This window comes from Tachyglossus aculeatus, chromosome 1 (assembly GCF_015852505.1).
Source record: "Tachyglossus aculeatus isolate mTacAcu1 chromosome 1, mTacAcu1.pri, whole genome shotgun sequence".
Lineage (NCBI taxonomy): Eukaryota > Metazoa > Chordata > Mammalia > Monotremata > Tachyglossidae > Tachyglossus > Tachyglossus aculeatus.
This window is the reverse complement of record NC_052066.1, coordinates 25,281,050-25,297,216: the sequence shown is the minus strand read 5'-3', so window position 1 is coordinate 25,297,216 and position 16,167 is coordinate 25,281,050. Positions and strand designations below refer to the sequence as shown.

Here is a 16,167-nt window from a genome sequence, read left to right as displayed (position 1 = left end):
CTAGAAGGGGGAGACAGACAACGAAACATATTAACAAAATAAAATAAATAGAATAAATATGTACAAGTAAAATAAATAAATAAATAGCGTAATAAATATGCACAAACATATATACATATCAATCAATCATATTTATTGAGTGCTTACTGTGTGCAGAGCACTGTACTGAGTGCTTGTGAAGTACAAGTTGGCAACATATAGAGACGGTCCCTACCCAACATTGGGCTCACAGTCTAGAAGGGGGAGACAGACAACAAAACATATTAACAAAATAAAATAAATAGAATAAATATGTACAAGTAAAATAAATAAATAGCATAATAAATATGCACAAACATATATACAGGTGCTGTGGGGAGGGGAAGGAGGTAAGGCGGGGGGGATGGGGAGGGAGAGAAGGGGGAGAGGATGGAGGGGGTCAGTCTGGGAATTAACTTGTATCTACCCCAGAACGTAGAACAGTGTTTGGTACAAAGTAAGGGCTTAACAAGTACAATTATTATTGTAATATTACTACCCTCCTTCCTCTCCCCCTCGTCCCCCTCTCCATCCCCCTCATCTTACCTCCTTCCCTTCCCCACAGCACCTGTATATATGTATATATGTTTGTACATATTTATTACTCTATTCGTTTACTTATTTTACTTGTACATATCTATTCTATTTATTTTATTTTGTTAGTATGTTTTGTTTTGTTCTCTGTCTTCCCCTTCTAGACTGTGAGCCCACTGTTGGGGAGGGACCGTCTCTATATGTTGCCAACTTGTACTTCCAAGCGCTTAGTACAGTGCTCTGCACACAGTAAGCGCTCAATAAATACGATTGATTGATTGATTGATTACCCTCCTCCATGGTAAACACGCAGAACCCATTCTCACAGGAAGACAGGCCTAAAAATAAGAAGCCGCGGGGTCTAGTGGTAAGAACCCGAGCCCAGGAGTCAGAGGGCCTGGGTTCTCACCCTTTCTCTACCACTTGGCACATGGGACATGGCACAGTCTTCTAGACTTGGAGCCCGCTGTCGGGTAGGGACCGTCTCTGTATGTTGCCAACTTGTACTTCCCAAGCGCTTAGTACAGTGCTCTGCACACAGTAAGCGCTCAATAAATATGATTGAATGAATGAATGAATGACAGGGACTGTGTCCAACCCGATTAGCTTGTGTCTACCCCAGTACGGAGAACAGGGCCTGGCACATAGTAAATGCTTAACAAATACCACCCCCCCAAAAAAAATCCCTACAAACAACACAATTATCATTATTATTACTCAAGACTGAGGGTTGATTCGGAACACTAGACCCTAAATTTCTTGAGGGCAGGATTTACTTGAATAGAATTGAACTCTAATAATCGGGTTATTTTTTGAACGCTTACTATGTGCCAGGCATTATACCGACTGCTGGGTGGATACAAGCAAACAGTGTTCATTCATTCATTCATTCAATCGTATTTATTGAGCGCTTACTGTGTGCAGGGCACTGTACTAAGCGCTTGGGAAGTCCTAGTTGGCAACATATAGAGACGGCCCCTACCCAACAGCCGGCTCACAGTCTAGAAGGGTTGGACAAAGTCCCTGTCCTACTTAGGGCTCACAGTCTCAATGCCCATTTTACAGATAAGGAAACTGAGGCACAGAAGAGCAAAGTGTCTTACCCAAGGTCACACAGCAGACAAGTGGCAGAGGCGGAATTAGAACCTAGGTCCTTTAGACTCCCAGACCCAAAGTGCTTAGTATAGTGTTCTGCACCCAGTAAGTGCTCAATAAATACCATTTATTAGTGTGTGGCTTGGTGGATAGAGCAGGAGCCTGGGAATCAGAAGGACATGGGTTCCAATCCCGGCTCTGCCTCATGGTCTGCTGTGTGACCTCGGGCGGTCACTTTACTTCTCTGGGCCTCAGTTACCTCATCTGTAAAATGGGGATTAAGACTGCAAGCCCTATGTGGGACAGGGACTGTATCCAACCTGAATAACTTGTATCGATCCCAGTGCTTAGAACAGTGCTTTGCACATAGGAAGCACTTAAGAAGTATCGTGATTATCATTGAGACTGTGAGCCCCACGTGGGCCAGGGGCTGTGTCCTACCCCATTGGCTTGTATCCACCCCAATCAATCAATCAATTGTATTTATTGAGCGCTTACTGTGTGCAGAGCACTGTACTAAGCGCTTGGGAAGTACAAGTTGGCAACACCCCAGCGCTTAGTACAGCGCCTGGCAGTAGGCGCTCAACAAATACCACAATTATTATTATTCGTATTAATTGGATTACTCCAGCCTTCTCCTAATCTCACGAAGGGGGGTATAAATGGCATTCAAACCCTGGCTCCGCCAATTGTCAGCTGTGTGACTTTGGGCAAGTCACTTAACTTCTCTGCGTCCCAGTTCCCTCATCTGTAAAATGGGGATGAAGACTGTGAGCCCCCCCTGGGACAAACTGATCGCCTTGTAACCTCCCCAGCGCTTAGAACAGTGCTTTGCACATAGTAAGCACTTAATAAATGCCATCATTATTATTATTATTATTATTACTTTTTTTAAATGTATTTCTCACCTGCACAAAAAATGTTTCCATAGGTAAGTGGGGTAAGGAGCCATTGGCTAGTGCCCACAGACTAACGGTGGGTGGCCCAATAGGCACCAGGACACTTTCCAAGCGCTTAGTACAGTGCTCTGCACACAGTAAGCGCTCAATAAATCCGATTGAATGAATGAACCCCGTGGAGAGGGGAAGTGGGGACCACGGCCACGGTCTCCTCCGGTGGGGACCGAGACAAACCAGTCATATTTAATCCCCTCATTCCCATCCCAAACCCGCAGCGTAGATTCCCATCCCAAATCTGCACGCCGCAGAGAAGCAGCGTGGCTCAGTGGGAAAGAGCCCGGGCTTTGGAGTCCGAGGTCATGGGTTCGAATCCCAACTCCGCCACCTGTCTGCTGTGTGACTTTGGGCGAGTCACTTCACTGGGCCTCAGTTCCCTCATCTGTAAAACGGGGATGAAGACCGTGAGCCCCACGTGGGACAACCTGATCACTGCGTATTAGAACAGTGCTTTGCACATAGTAAGCGCTTAGTAAATGCCATCTTTATTATTATCTGCCGCCCTTCGTCATCAAACCCAAGGGTTTTCGCTCCCTAACGCCTCTCTTCCCTCTCGCCAAGCAGGACGCTGAGAACGACGGGCCGGAGCCTTCCGACTGGGACAGATTTGCCGCTGAGGAGTACGAAGTCCTTGTGGCGGAGGAATCTGCTAGTGAACAGATACGCGAAGGGTAGGTGAAATTCTCCCCAACCGGCCCGGCAGTCGAAAGGGGAATCGCTCAAACTGACGCGCCCCACCACCACCTTCCGTTCCTCCGGCCCGTTCTCCTGTCCCGTGGATCCCTATGAGTTTGATTCACGGAAAACATATTAAAAAGGCAAGGTTCCGCATCCTTCACCCATCAGCATGCTTACTCGTTTCTTTCCGCTTCGTTCCATTTCCATTCGTTTCTTCAAAGAGATTTCTGCTGTGAAACAAAAGATTGACCAGCGAGGTCACCTCAGCAGTCAGTGGAGTTTTAAAAGTACAGTGCTCTGCCCACAGTAAGCGCCCAATAAATACGATTGAATGAATGAATGGAAGAATGAGAGGGGGCCAAACCAGGTACCAAGCAGGTCCACTGTGATATCGCAGCGTGGCTCAGTGGAAAGAGCCCGGGCTTTGGAGTCTGAGGTCATGGGTTCAAATCCCAGCTCCGCCAACTGTCAGCTGTGTGACTTTGGGCAAGTCACTTAACTTCTCTGTGCCTCAGTTACCTCATCTAGAAAATGGGGATGAAGACTGTGAGCCCCCCGTGGGCCAACCTGGTCACCTTGTATCCTCCCCAGCGCTTAAAACAGTGCTTTGCACATAGTAAGCGCTTAATAAATGCCATTATTATTATTATTATTATCGTTCTCTCCCAAGTGCTTAGTTCAGTGCTCTGCACACAGTAAGGGCTCAGTAAATACGATTGAAAGTTTATTTCCCACTGTATCAATCAGTAGATAGTTTTTATTGACCACTTACTGTACTGTACCAAGCACTGTATTAAGTGCTTGGGTAAGTACAATATAGTAGAGTGAGTTTGTAGACATGATAATAATAATAATAATAATGGCATTTATTACGTGCTTACTATGTGCAAAGCACTGTTCTAAGTGCTGGGGAGGTTACAAGGTGATCATGTTGTCCCATGGGGGGGCTAACAGTCTTCATCCCCATTTTCCAGATGAGGGAACTGAGGCACAGAGAAGTTCAGTGACTTGCCCAAAGTCACACAGCTGACAAGTGGCAGAGCCGGGATCTGAACCCATGACCTCTGACTCCAAAGCCCGGGCTCTTTTCCACTGAGCCACGCTGATGATCCCTGCCCTCAAGAAGCTTACAGAATAGAGCAGGGAGACAGAGAAGCAGTGTGGCTCAGTGGAAAGAGCATGGGCCTGTGAGTCAGAGGTCATGGGTTCTAATCCCGGCTCCGCTACTTGTCAGCTGTGTGACTTTGGGCAAATCACATAACTTCTCTGTGCCTCAGTTACCTCATCTGTAAAATGGGGATTAAGACTATGAGCTCCATGTGGGACAACCTGATCATCTTGTATCCCCCCCAGCACTTAGAACAGTGCTTTACACATAGTAAGCGCTTAATAAATACCATCATTATTATTATTATATTACAATATGTTACAGATAACCAATCAATCAATCAATGATATTTATGGAGCACTTACTGTGTGCAGAGCACCGTAGAAGGGAAATCGTAGAGTATAAGGATATTTACGTAGGTTTTGTGGGGCTGGGATGAGTGTCAAGGTGCTCATGGAGTAAGGCTCGGAATGGTGACGATTCAATCGATAAATGATATTTATTGAGCACTTACTATGATGATGATGATGGCATTTATTAAGCGCTTACTATGTGCAAAGCACTGTTCTAAGCGCTGGGGAGGTTACAAGGTGATCAGGTTGTCCCACGGGGGGCTCACAGTCTTAATCCCCATTTTACAGATGAGGTAACTGAGGCACAGAGAAGCTAAGTGACTTGCCCAAAGTCACACAGCTGACAGTTGGCGGAGCCGGGAGCACTATGTGTGGAGCACTGTACTAAGCGCTTGGTACAGAGTTGGTAGACATATTCTCCACCCACAAGGAGCTGACAGTCTCCAGGGAATTTGCCCAAGACCTACCGGGGGCGACTTGGGCTCCAGTTCTCGTTGCTGCAAAGTTCCCACCACTAGACCATGAGGGTGAGACAGTTCAGCCATACCATGGGGGTCCAATCCTTGAATAATAATAGTAATTTTGGTATTTGTTAAATGCTTACTGTATGCCAGGCACTGTAAAATAAATAATAACAATAATGATGGCATTTATTAAGTGCTTACTATGTGCAAAGCACTGTTCTAAGCACTGGGGAGGTTACAAGGTGATCAGGTTGTCCCACATGGGGCTCACAGTCTTCATCCCCATTTTACAGGTTGAGGTAACTGAGGCCCAGAGAAGTGAAGTGACTTGCCCAAAGTCACACAGCTGACAATTGGCAGAGCCGGGATTTGAACCCATGACCTCCGACTCCAAAGCCTGTGCCCTTTCCACTGAGCACTGTACTAAGCGCTGGGGTGGCTACAAGCAAATTGGGTTGGACACAGTCCCTGTCCCAAGTGGGGCTCACGCTCTCGATCCCCATTTCCAGGTAAGGGAACTGAGGCACAGAAAAGTTAAGTGACTTGCCCAAAGTACAATTGGCAGAGCCGGGATTTGAACCCATGACCCCCGACTCCAAAGCCCGTGCTCTTTCCACTGAGCACTGTACTAAGCGCTGGGGTGGCTACAAGCAAATTGGGTTGGACACAATCCCTGTCCCAAGTGGGGCTCACACTCTCGATCCCCATTTAGAGAAGCAGCATGGCTCAGTGGAAAGAGCCCGGGCTTTGGAGTCGGAGGTCATGGGTTCAAATCCCACCTCTGCCACTTGTCAGCTGTGTGACTTTGGGCAAGTCACTTCACTTCTCTGGGCTTCAGTTCCCTCATCTGTAAAATGGGGATGAAGACTGTGAGCCCCACATGGGACAACCTCCCCAGCACTTAGAACAGTGCTTTGCACATAGTAAGCGCTTAATAAATAGTAGTAGTAGTAGTAGTAGTAGTAGTAGTAGTAGTAGTAGTAGTAGTAGTATGGCGGAGCCAGGATTAGAACCCATGACCTTCTGACTCTCAGGCCCATACTCTATCCACTAAGCCATACCACTTCCCTAAGAGGTTCTCTGAAGAACCTCGGGTTCACCGACGCTCATCCCATAGCCCTCACGCTGCCCAAGTTGGCCCTTTCTGACACCCCATCATGCTGTATCCAAATAGACACATGTTAACGAAAGGATGGTCCTCAATTCCGCAGCAGTGTTCTATCCAGAAAGGGTCATGAAAACACAATGTTTTGGCAAAACTGAATTTTGGAATCTTTCTCCTTGCAAATGACCTCAAACCCAGGGCTAGAGAGTTAATTTTCCAGTAATTGGCGGGTTACATTCCCACAGAACTCCGTGTCAAGAAGAAATTGTTTTAACGTCTACAAACCCTGACCACTCCACGTGCACGGCCCCAAATGTGTCTTCCAACACCACATCGTGTTCTGACCACACGAGTGCTGCAATCAATCAGTCAATTGTATTTATTGAGCGCTTACTGTGTGCAGAGCACTGTACTAAGCGCTTGGGAAGTACAAGTTGGCAACATATAGAGATGGTCCCTACCCAACAGTGGGCTCACAGTCTAGAAGAAGAAGAATGAACTCTAATATCTCACTGGCGTTCTAGCCAAAACGCATATTGAAAATGCGGGCTGTGGCGGAATTGACCACAGCATTAAATCAGTTCAATTTAATTTAATAAATTAATCAGTTTAAATTAATGGCAGTTGCTCCATTATTACCGCTGTCTAGGACTACTCAATTATCAGATTGTCTTGCCTTTAGAGAAGGGAGCAGAAGGAATTAAAGCATTCCTTTAAAAAAAAAAAAAAACATTTGTGCCAGTCACTGTACTTAGAGAAGCAGCATGGCTCAGTGGAAAGAGCCCGGGCTTTGGAGTCAGAGGTCACGGGTTCGAATCCCAACTCCACCACGTCTGCTGTGTGACCTTGGGCAAGTCACTTAACTTCTCTGAGCCTCAGTTACCTCATCTGTAAAATGGGGATTAAGACTGTGAGCCCCACGTGGGACAACCTGATCACCTTGTATCCCCCCCAGCGCTTAGAACAATGCTCTGCACATAGTAAGCGCTTAACAAATGACTTATTATCATTATTATTATTATTATTATTATTATTATTATTATTAAGCCCTGGGGTAGATACAAGCTAATCGGGTTGGACACAGTTCCTGTCCCACATGAGGGGATCACGATCTTAATCTCGATTTTACAGATAACTGTGGCACAGAGAAGTGAAGTGACTTAAGTATGATAATTATTATTATTATAGCCTAGTGGGAGGAGTTTACAACCCCTCCCCCTGAAGTGACTTAACAAATATGATAATTATCATTATTAATAATAATGATAATAGTATTTGTTAAGCGCTTACTATGTGCAAAGCACTGTTCTAAGCACTGGAGAGGTTACAAGGGGATCAGGTTGTCCCACGGGGGGCTCACAGTTTTAATCCCCATTTTACAGATGAGGTAACTGAGGCCCAGAGAAGTTAAGTGACTTGCCCAAAGTCACACAGCTGACAGTTGGCGGAGTGGGGATTTGAACCCATGACCTCGGACTCCAAAGTCCATGCTCTTTCCACTGAGCCACGCTGCTTCTGCATTTTACAGATGAGACAACTGAGGCACAGAGAAGTGAAGTGACTTGACTTAAATACGACAATTATTATTATTATTATGGCCTATAGTGAGGAGTTTACAATCCCTCCCCCATCCTTAAAATGATTTCCCCATTTATTTGGGGGCGGGCAGGGGCCATGTCTATTAACTCTATCGAATCTTACTCTCCCAAGCGCTTAATACAGTGTTCTGCACAGTAAACATTCAATAAGTGCCAGTGATTGATTGATTCTTCCCTTGTGCCTCACCTCCTCAGCACCCCAAATTCCCTCCTCTAGAGAGAGTGCCATAAAGGGGACGAGTGTTGTGTAGTCAAAACCCATCTGTTGTAATACTGAAACAAGTGTAGAAAAATTTGTACTATTTGTTGTACTTCAAAACTTCCTAAATTGAGAACTGCCTGCAGCATTATAGGGTGAATACAAGTGGTAGCCCATTTAATAATTTCACTACTACAGAGTCCCTAGTTAATATTTTCAGGACTACCAAGCTTATATGTCAATTCCCAGTTCTTAGACTCTGAGTCCTAAGTGGGATCTAGTGGCTCAGTGGAAAGAGCCCGGGCTATGGAGTCAGAGGTCCTGGGTTCAAATCCCAGCTCCGCCAATTGTCAGCTGTGTGACTTTGGGCAAGTCACTTAACTTCTCTGTGCCTCAGTGACCTTACTTGTCAAATGGGGATTAAGACTGTGAGCCCCCCATGGGATAACCTGATCACCTTGTAACCTCCCCAGCGCTCAGGACAGTGCTTTGCACATAGTAAACACTTAATAAATGCCATTATTATTATTATTGCCTCAGGGCTTAGTACAGGGCTTGGAACATAACAGAAACCACAATATTATTCCAGGACAAATGAGCCGATTCTTCGTCATCAGCCTTAAATGAGAATTACATTACCCATGCCTACCTCAAGGCTGTTGTAGTGATAACACACATAAATCAGAAAGCCCCCCCCAGCCCTCACCTCAGCCCCTAATCGATCAATAGTATTTACACGCTATAGAAGCACTTGGAAAAGTGCCATGTAATAAATAATTGCAAACGCGGTGGAATCAGAATACTTAAACTGAACTGGACATTTAGAAATCAGATTATCCTGAACCGGCTTTATAAACTGAAATTGATTTTCAACCCATTTTCCATAAAAAGCCCATTTGGAAGGAAATCTTTGTATGTTTCTGGAAAAGAATATGCGGTTCATGGCATTCATTCAGTCGTATTTATTGAGCGCTTACTGTGTGCAGAGCACTGTACTAAGCAGGCACACACCACCCCAGCACATTCCTGGGAAAATTATAAAAATGTTTTAAGGCCTTGCTGGCCAGGAGGCAGGTTCCCCAAAACAAACTGGTCCCATTCCCAAATGGCTCCATTTAGTGGGGTTTTTTAATGGTATTTGTTAAGGGCCTACTAGGTGGCAGGTACTGTACTAAAACCTGAGGTAGGTGCAAACTAATCAGGTTGGAAACAGTCCCTGTCCCACATGGGGCTCACTCTCTTAATCCCCATTTTACAGATGAGGTAACTGGCACAGAGAAGTGAAGCGACTTGAGCAAGGTCACACAGCAGACAAGTGGCAGAGTCAGAATTAGAACCCAGGTTCTTCTGCCTCAGGCCTGCGCTCTATAATAATGATGGTATTTGTTAAGCACTTACTATGAGCCAAGCACTGTTCTAAGCGCTGGGGGGCATACAAGGTAATCAGGTTGTCCCACGTGGGTTTCACAGTTGTAATCCCACAACAAAACCCCTAATGATCTGGCCTCCTACTTCATTAGTAAAATTAACTCCATCAGGTCTGAGCTCCCCAAAGTCACTCCTCCCCCTTCTCCAACCCCGATCTCAACCCTCTCCGCTACTCTCCCATCCTTCCCAGCAGTATCCTCAGATGAGATTTCCTCCCTCCTCTCAAGTGCTACTCCAGCCACCTGTGCTTCTGACCCCATTCCCTCGCATTTTATGAAATCTCTCGTCCCTTCCCTCCTCCCCTCGTTAACTTCCATCTTCAACCGCTCACTCTCCACTGGTTCCTTCCCCTCTGCCTTCGAACATGCGCACATCTCCTCCATCCTAAAAAAAACCCTCTCTAGACCCCACCTCCCCTTCTAGTTATCACTCTATCTCCCTCCTACCATTCCCTTCCAAACTCCTTGAACAAGTCATCTACACACGCTGCCTCAAATTCCTCAACGCCAACTGTCTCCTCGACCCCCTCCAATATGGCTTCCGTCCCCTACACTCCACCGAAACTGCCCTCTCAAAGGTCGCCAATGACCTCCTGCTTGCCAAATCCAATGGCTCCTACTCTATCCTAATCCTCCTCGACCTCTCAGCTGCCCTCGACACTGTGGACCACCCCCTTCTCCTCAACTCGCTACCCAACCTTGGACATACTCTGTCCTCTCCTGGTTCTCCATATCTCTCCAGCCATTCATTCTCATTCTCCTTTGCGGGCTCCTCCTCCCCTTCCCATCACCTTACTGTAGGAATTCCTCAAGGGTCAGTTCTCGGTCCCCTTCTATTCCCTGTCTACACTCACTCCCTTGGTGACCTCATTCGCTCTCACGGCTTCAACTATCATCTCTACGCTGATGACACCCAAATCTACATCTCTGCCCCTGCTCTCTCTCCCTCCCTTCAGGCTCAGATCTCCTCCTGCCTTCAGGACATCTCCATCTGGATGTCTGCCCACCATCTAAAACTCTATGTCCAAGACTGAAGTCCTTATCTTCCCTCCCAAACCCCACCCTCTCCCTGACTTTCCCGTCACTGTAGATGGCACTACCATCCTTCCCATCTCACAAGCCCGCAATCTTGGTGTCATCCTCGACTCCGCTCTCTCGTTCACCCCTCACATCCAATCCGTCACCAAAACCTGCCGGTCTCACCTCCGCAACATCGCCAAAATCCACCCTTTCCTCCCCATCCAAACCAGTACCTTGCTGGTCCAATCTCTCATCCTATCCCAACTGGATTACTGCATCAGCCTCCTCTCTGATCTCCCATCCTCCTGTCTCTCCCCACTTCAGTCTATACTTCACGCTGCTGCCCGGATCATCTTTGTGCAGAAACGCTCTGGGCGTGTTACTCCCCTCCTCAAAATCTCCATCTCCAGTGGCTACCAGTCAACCTACACATCAGGCAAAAACTCCTCACTCTCGGCTTCAAGGCCGTCCATCCCCTCGCCCCCTCCTACCTCACCTCCCTTCTCTCCTTCTCCAGCCCAGCCCGCACCCTCCGCTCCTCCACCACTAATCTCCTCACTGTACCTCGCTCTCGCCTGTCCCGCCATCGACCCCCGGCCCACGTCATCCCCCGGGCCTGGAATGGCCTCCCTCTGCCCATCGGCCAAGCTAGCTCTCTTCCTCCCTTCAAAGCCCTACTGAGAACTCACCCCCTTCAGGAGGCCTTCCCAGACTGAGCCCCCTTTTTCCTCTCCTCCTTCCCATCCCTCCCACCCTACCTCCTTCCCCTCCCCACAGCACCTGTATATATGTCTGTACATATGTATTACTCTATTTATTCTACTTGTACATATTTACTATTCTATTTATTTTGTTAATGATGTGCATCTAGCTTTACTTCTGTTTATTCTGATGACTTGACACCTGTCCACGTGTTTTGTTTTGCCATCTGTCTCCCCCTTCTAGACTGTGAGCCCATTGTTGGGTCGGGACCGTCTCTATATGTTGCCAATTTGTACTTCCCAAGCACTTAGTACAGTGCTCAGCACACAGTAAGTGCTCAATAAATACAATTGAATGAATGAATGAATAATCCCCATTTTACATATGAGGGAACTGAGGCCCAGAGAAGTGAAGTGACTTGCCCAATGTCACACAGCTGACAAGTGGCAGAGTCGGGATTAGAACCCAGGTCCTTCTGCCTCAGGCCTGTGCCCGATAATAATAATGATGATGGTATTTGTTAAGTGCTTACTGTGTGCCAAGCACTGTTCTAAGCGCTGGGGGGGATACAAGGTAATCAGGTTGTCCCACGTGGGTTTCACAGTTGTAATCCCCATTTTACAGATGAGGGAACTGAGAGAAGTGACTTGCCCCAAGTCACACAGCTGACAAGTGGCAGAGTAGGGATTAGAACCCACGACCTCTGACTCCCAAGCCCGGGCTCTTTTCCACTGAGCCACGCTACTTCTCTATCCACTAGGCCACACTGCTTCTCAAGTGACCAGAGGACTCCCATCACTCACAGTGTCTCTACTTCTTGAAACATTAGTACAGTGCTTGGTACATAGTTAAGCGCTTAATAAATACCATAATAATAATAATAATAATAATAATAATAATAATAATAATAATAATAACATGGCAGTTGGCAAGCCTCAGAAGGAGTTGAGGATGCACGGGAGTCCAGGGTAATAATAATGGTATGTGTTAAGTGCTTACAACAGGCCAGCCACTGTACTAAGCGCCGAGGTAGTTACAAGTTAATCAAGTCCATAACAGTCCCTGTCTCACACAGGGTTCCCAGTCTACGAGGCAGAGCAGGTAATGAGTCCCCATTTTCCAGTTGAGGAAACTGAAGTTCAGAGACGTAAAATGACTTGCCCGGGATCACACAGTGGGCCAGTGGCAGAGCCAGGATTAGAACCCAGATCCTCTGACTCCAACGTCCATGCTCTTTCCACTAGGCCACTGCTGCTTCAGGATGTGAGAGAGACCCGCCCAGCCGGTTCACAAAGGCTGCTGTGTGCCACTCGCATGACAATCAAGCAATCGGTGGTATTTATTGAGCGCTTACCGTATGTCTGTCACTGAACTGAGCACTTGGGAGAGCCCAGTGCAACAGAATTGGCAGACACGCTCCCTGCCCACCTGGAGTTTACAGACTAGGGACAGTCAGGAGACCAGAAGGATGTTCAGAGGAGACTGTGGAGGCCTCCCCAGCGCCTAGGGACAAGGGAAGCAGTGTGGCCTAGTGGATAGAGCACGAGCCTGGGAGGACCTGGGTTCTAATCCCAGCTGCACCACTCGTCTGCTGTGTGACCATGGGTAAGTCACTTTGCTTCTCTAGGCCTGTTACCACATCTGTAAAATGAGGATCAAGACTGTGAGCGCCATATGGGACAGGAACCTCGTCCAACGCGGTTTGCTTGCATCCACTCCAGCGCTTAGTAAAGTGCCTGGCAAATACTAAGCGCTTAATAATAATAATGATGGGATTTGTTAAGCGCTTCCCACGTGCCAAACACTGATAGAACAATCATTATCATTGCTTCCCCCTTGATGTTTCTGAACACCAGTTTCAAAACCACTGGTGAAGACCAGTTCATACGGATGAGTCAGCTGTGGATTCAGAAACAGAACCCACATCTTCTGAACTAGACCCTGCTAATTCTGGAAGAAACTGGTCATAAGAGATACTGCCTGTGTGTGTGTAACCGGAACCCAAGAGTTCAGAGAGAACTCTTTATCCCCTTACTGGAACACACATGTACATCTCATTTTTCCTCCCGGCTCATATGGGAGCTACGCCAAAGCAGATATCAGCCCTTTTTCTAGCTGGAGAAGGGAGGGCACAGTGTGATTCTTGCCCAGGATCAACAGTGGAGCTCGGGCAGAGCTGGAGAACAGAAACCCAACTCTCCCAATTTCCATGCCAACGATAGAGAGAGGGGCAAGCGCTTAGTACAGTGCTCTGCACATAGTAAGCGCTCAATAAATACGATTGATTGATTGATTGATTGGGGAAAGGCAAGAGACTCACAGACACAGCTGCTGATCCTTATCTGCAAGAACTTAATAGGAAAAGGAGCCCAAGGGTAGACAGGTATTTACTGTCACTGATGCCAGGCAAGAAGGTATTGTCCTTCTCCAAGAGGACTATGGGAACCATTAAAATGGGGCCAAGGGGGTTAGTTAGTATCTGTGTTAGTATCTAGGCCAGCTCAGGGGCCAAGCCGTGAGTCTCCCTGTGCTCTCCCTAGGATCAACTACTGCATCAGCCTTCTCTCTGATCTCCCATCCTCGTGTCTCTCCCCACTTCAATCCATACTTCACGCTGCTGCCCGGATTGTCTTTGTCCAGAAATGCTCTGGGCATGTTACTCCCCTCCTCAAAAATCTCCAGTGGCTACCAATCAACCTGCGCATCAGGCAGAAACTCCTCACCCTGGGCTTCAAGGCTGTCCATCACCTCGTCCCCTCCTACCTCACCTCCCTTCTCTCCTTCTCCAGCCCAGCCCGCACCCTCCACTCCTCTGCCGCTAATCTCCTCACCGTGCCTTGTTCTCACCTGTCCCGCCGTCGACCCCCGGCCCACGTCATCCCCCTGGCCTGGAATGCCCTCCCTCTGTCCATCTGCCAAGCTAGCTCTCTTCCCCCCTTCAAGGCCCTACTGAGAGCTCACCTCCTCCAGGAGGCCTTCCCAGACTGAGCCCCTTCCTTCCTCTCCCCCTTGTCCCCCTCTCCATCCCCCCGTCTTACCTCCTTCCCTTCCCCACAGCACCTGTATATATGTATATATGTTTGTACATATTTATTACTCTATTTATTTTACTTGTACATTTCTATTCTATTTATTTTATTTTGTTAATATGTTTGGTTTTGTTCTCTGTCTCCCCCTTCTAGACTGTGAGCCCACTGTTGGGAAGCAACTGTCTCTATATGTTGCCACCTTGTACTTCCCAAGTGCTTAGTACAGTGCTCTGCACACAGTAAGCGTGCAATAAATATGATTGATTGATTGATTGATCAATCCCTCAGCAAGCAGGGAGGAAGGACTGAACAGGACTCAATCAATCAATCATATTTATTGCGCGCTTACTGTGTGCAGAGCACTGTACTAAGATCTTGGGAGAGTTCAACTTGGGGCTGGGAATGTGTCTGTTAATTGCTATAGTAAACTTTCCCAAGGACTTAATAATAATAATGATAATGATGGTATTTGTTAAGCGCATACTATGTGCAAAGCACTGTTCTAAGCGCTGAGGGGGATACAAGGTAAGCAGGTTGTCCCACGGGGGGCTCACAGTCTTAATCCCCATTTTACAGATGAGGGAACTGAGGCTCAGAGAAGTTAAATGACTTTATCTTTTAGACTGTGAGCCCACTGTTGGGTAGGGACTGTCTCTATATGTTGCCAACTTGTACTTCCCAAGTGCTTAGTACAGTGCTCTGCACACAGTAAGTGCTCAATAAATATGATTGATGATGATGACTGTCTCTATATGTTGCCAACTTGTACTTCCCAAGCGCTTAGTACAGTGCTCTGCACACAGTAAGCGCTCAGTAAATACAATTGATTGATTGACTGACTGAAGGAGTACGTTATAACAGAGTTGGTAGATACGTTCCCTAAAGGGAAAGAGTAGATTGGAATCAAAGAAATTCATTTTTGCAGTCTCAAAAGTAAAAAACAAAACCCGCAAGGCTAAGGGGTGGGGAGAGGGTTTCAAATTACTATTAATCACCAACTGCAGGCGGTTAATTGGCTGTTAGAACGTTCAGTCAATTGTATTTATTGAGCGCTTACTTTGTGCGGAGCACTGTACCGAGCACGCGTGAAAGTATAATAATAGCAGAATTGGTAGATGCGTTCCCTGCCCGCAAAGAGCTTTTGGTCTAGAGGGGGGTACAGACATTAATAAAAATAAATGAATTACAGATAAGTACATAAGTGCTGTGGGGCTGAGGGAGAGGTGAATAAAAGGTTCAAATCCAAGGGCAAGGGTGACACAGAAGGGAATAGGAGAATGCCAATAAATACGATTGATGATGAATGCCAAACAAGTTTACCCGCTGTCATAAACCAGACATCGCATTAAATACAAGAGCGCTCTCTCTCCCTGAAGAGCCAAGCACTGGGCCCCAATCCCGCCATCTGTTTCTCCGCCGACCCCTTTCCCACATCCTCTCTCAATGGAATTCCTGGAATTCCTTCCCAGTCCATATATGCCAGACCACCACTTTCCCCACCTGCAAAACCTTATTAAGGGCACATCTCCTCCAAGAAGCCTTCCCCAATTAAAGCCCCCTTTTCCCCAGCTCCCTCTCGTCTATGTACTTGGATTCATTCATTCTTACATTCATTCATTCGTTCAGTAGCATTTATTGAGCACTTACTGTGTGCAAAGCACTGTACTAAGCACTTTGGAGAGTACAATATAATAACAAAGACACAGATTCCATACCCACAGTGAGCTCATAGTCTAGAGGGGGAGACAGATGTTAATATAAACAAATAAGTACATTACAAATATATAATTACACACATAAAAGCCACCCACCTCTGCAGTCTGCACTTCATGTCATCCATGCCCTTTGGGCATTTATTTCATAATAATAATAATAATAATA

At 46.8% G+C, this 16,167-nt stretch overlaps 1 protein-coding gene across 3 annotated transcripts in view; it reads left to right on the top strand.

Moving 5' to 3' along the window:
* PPP2R3A (protein phosphatase 2 regulatory subunit B''alpha) overlaps window positions 1–16,167 on the top strand; it is a 140,192-nt gene that overhangs the window by 116,454 nt on the left and 7,571 nt on the right. For all 3 annotated transcript variants that reach the window (XM_038749836.1, XM_038749842.1, XM_038749841.1), the window contains exon 12: window positions 3,168–3,274. In XM_038749836.1, the coding sequence (XP_038605764.1) occupies window positions 3,168–3,274 (107 nt within the window). The remainder of the gene's footprint in view (window positions 1–3,167; window positions 3,275–16,167) is intronic.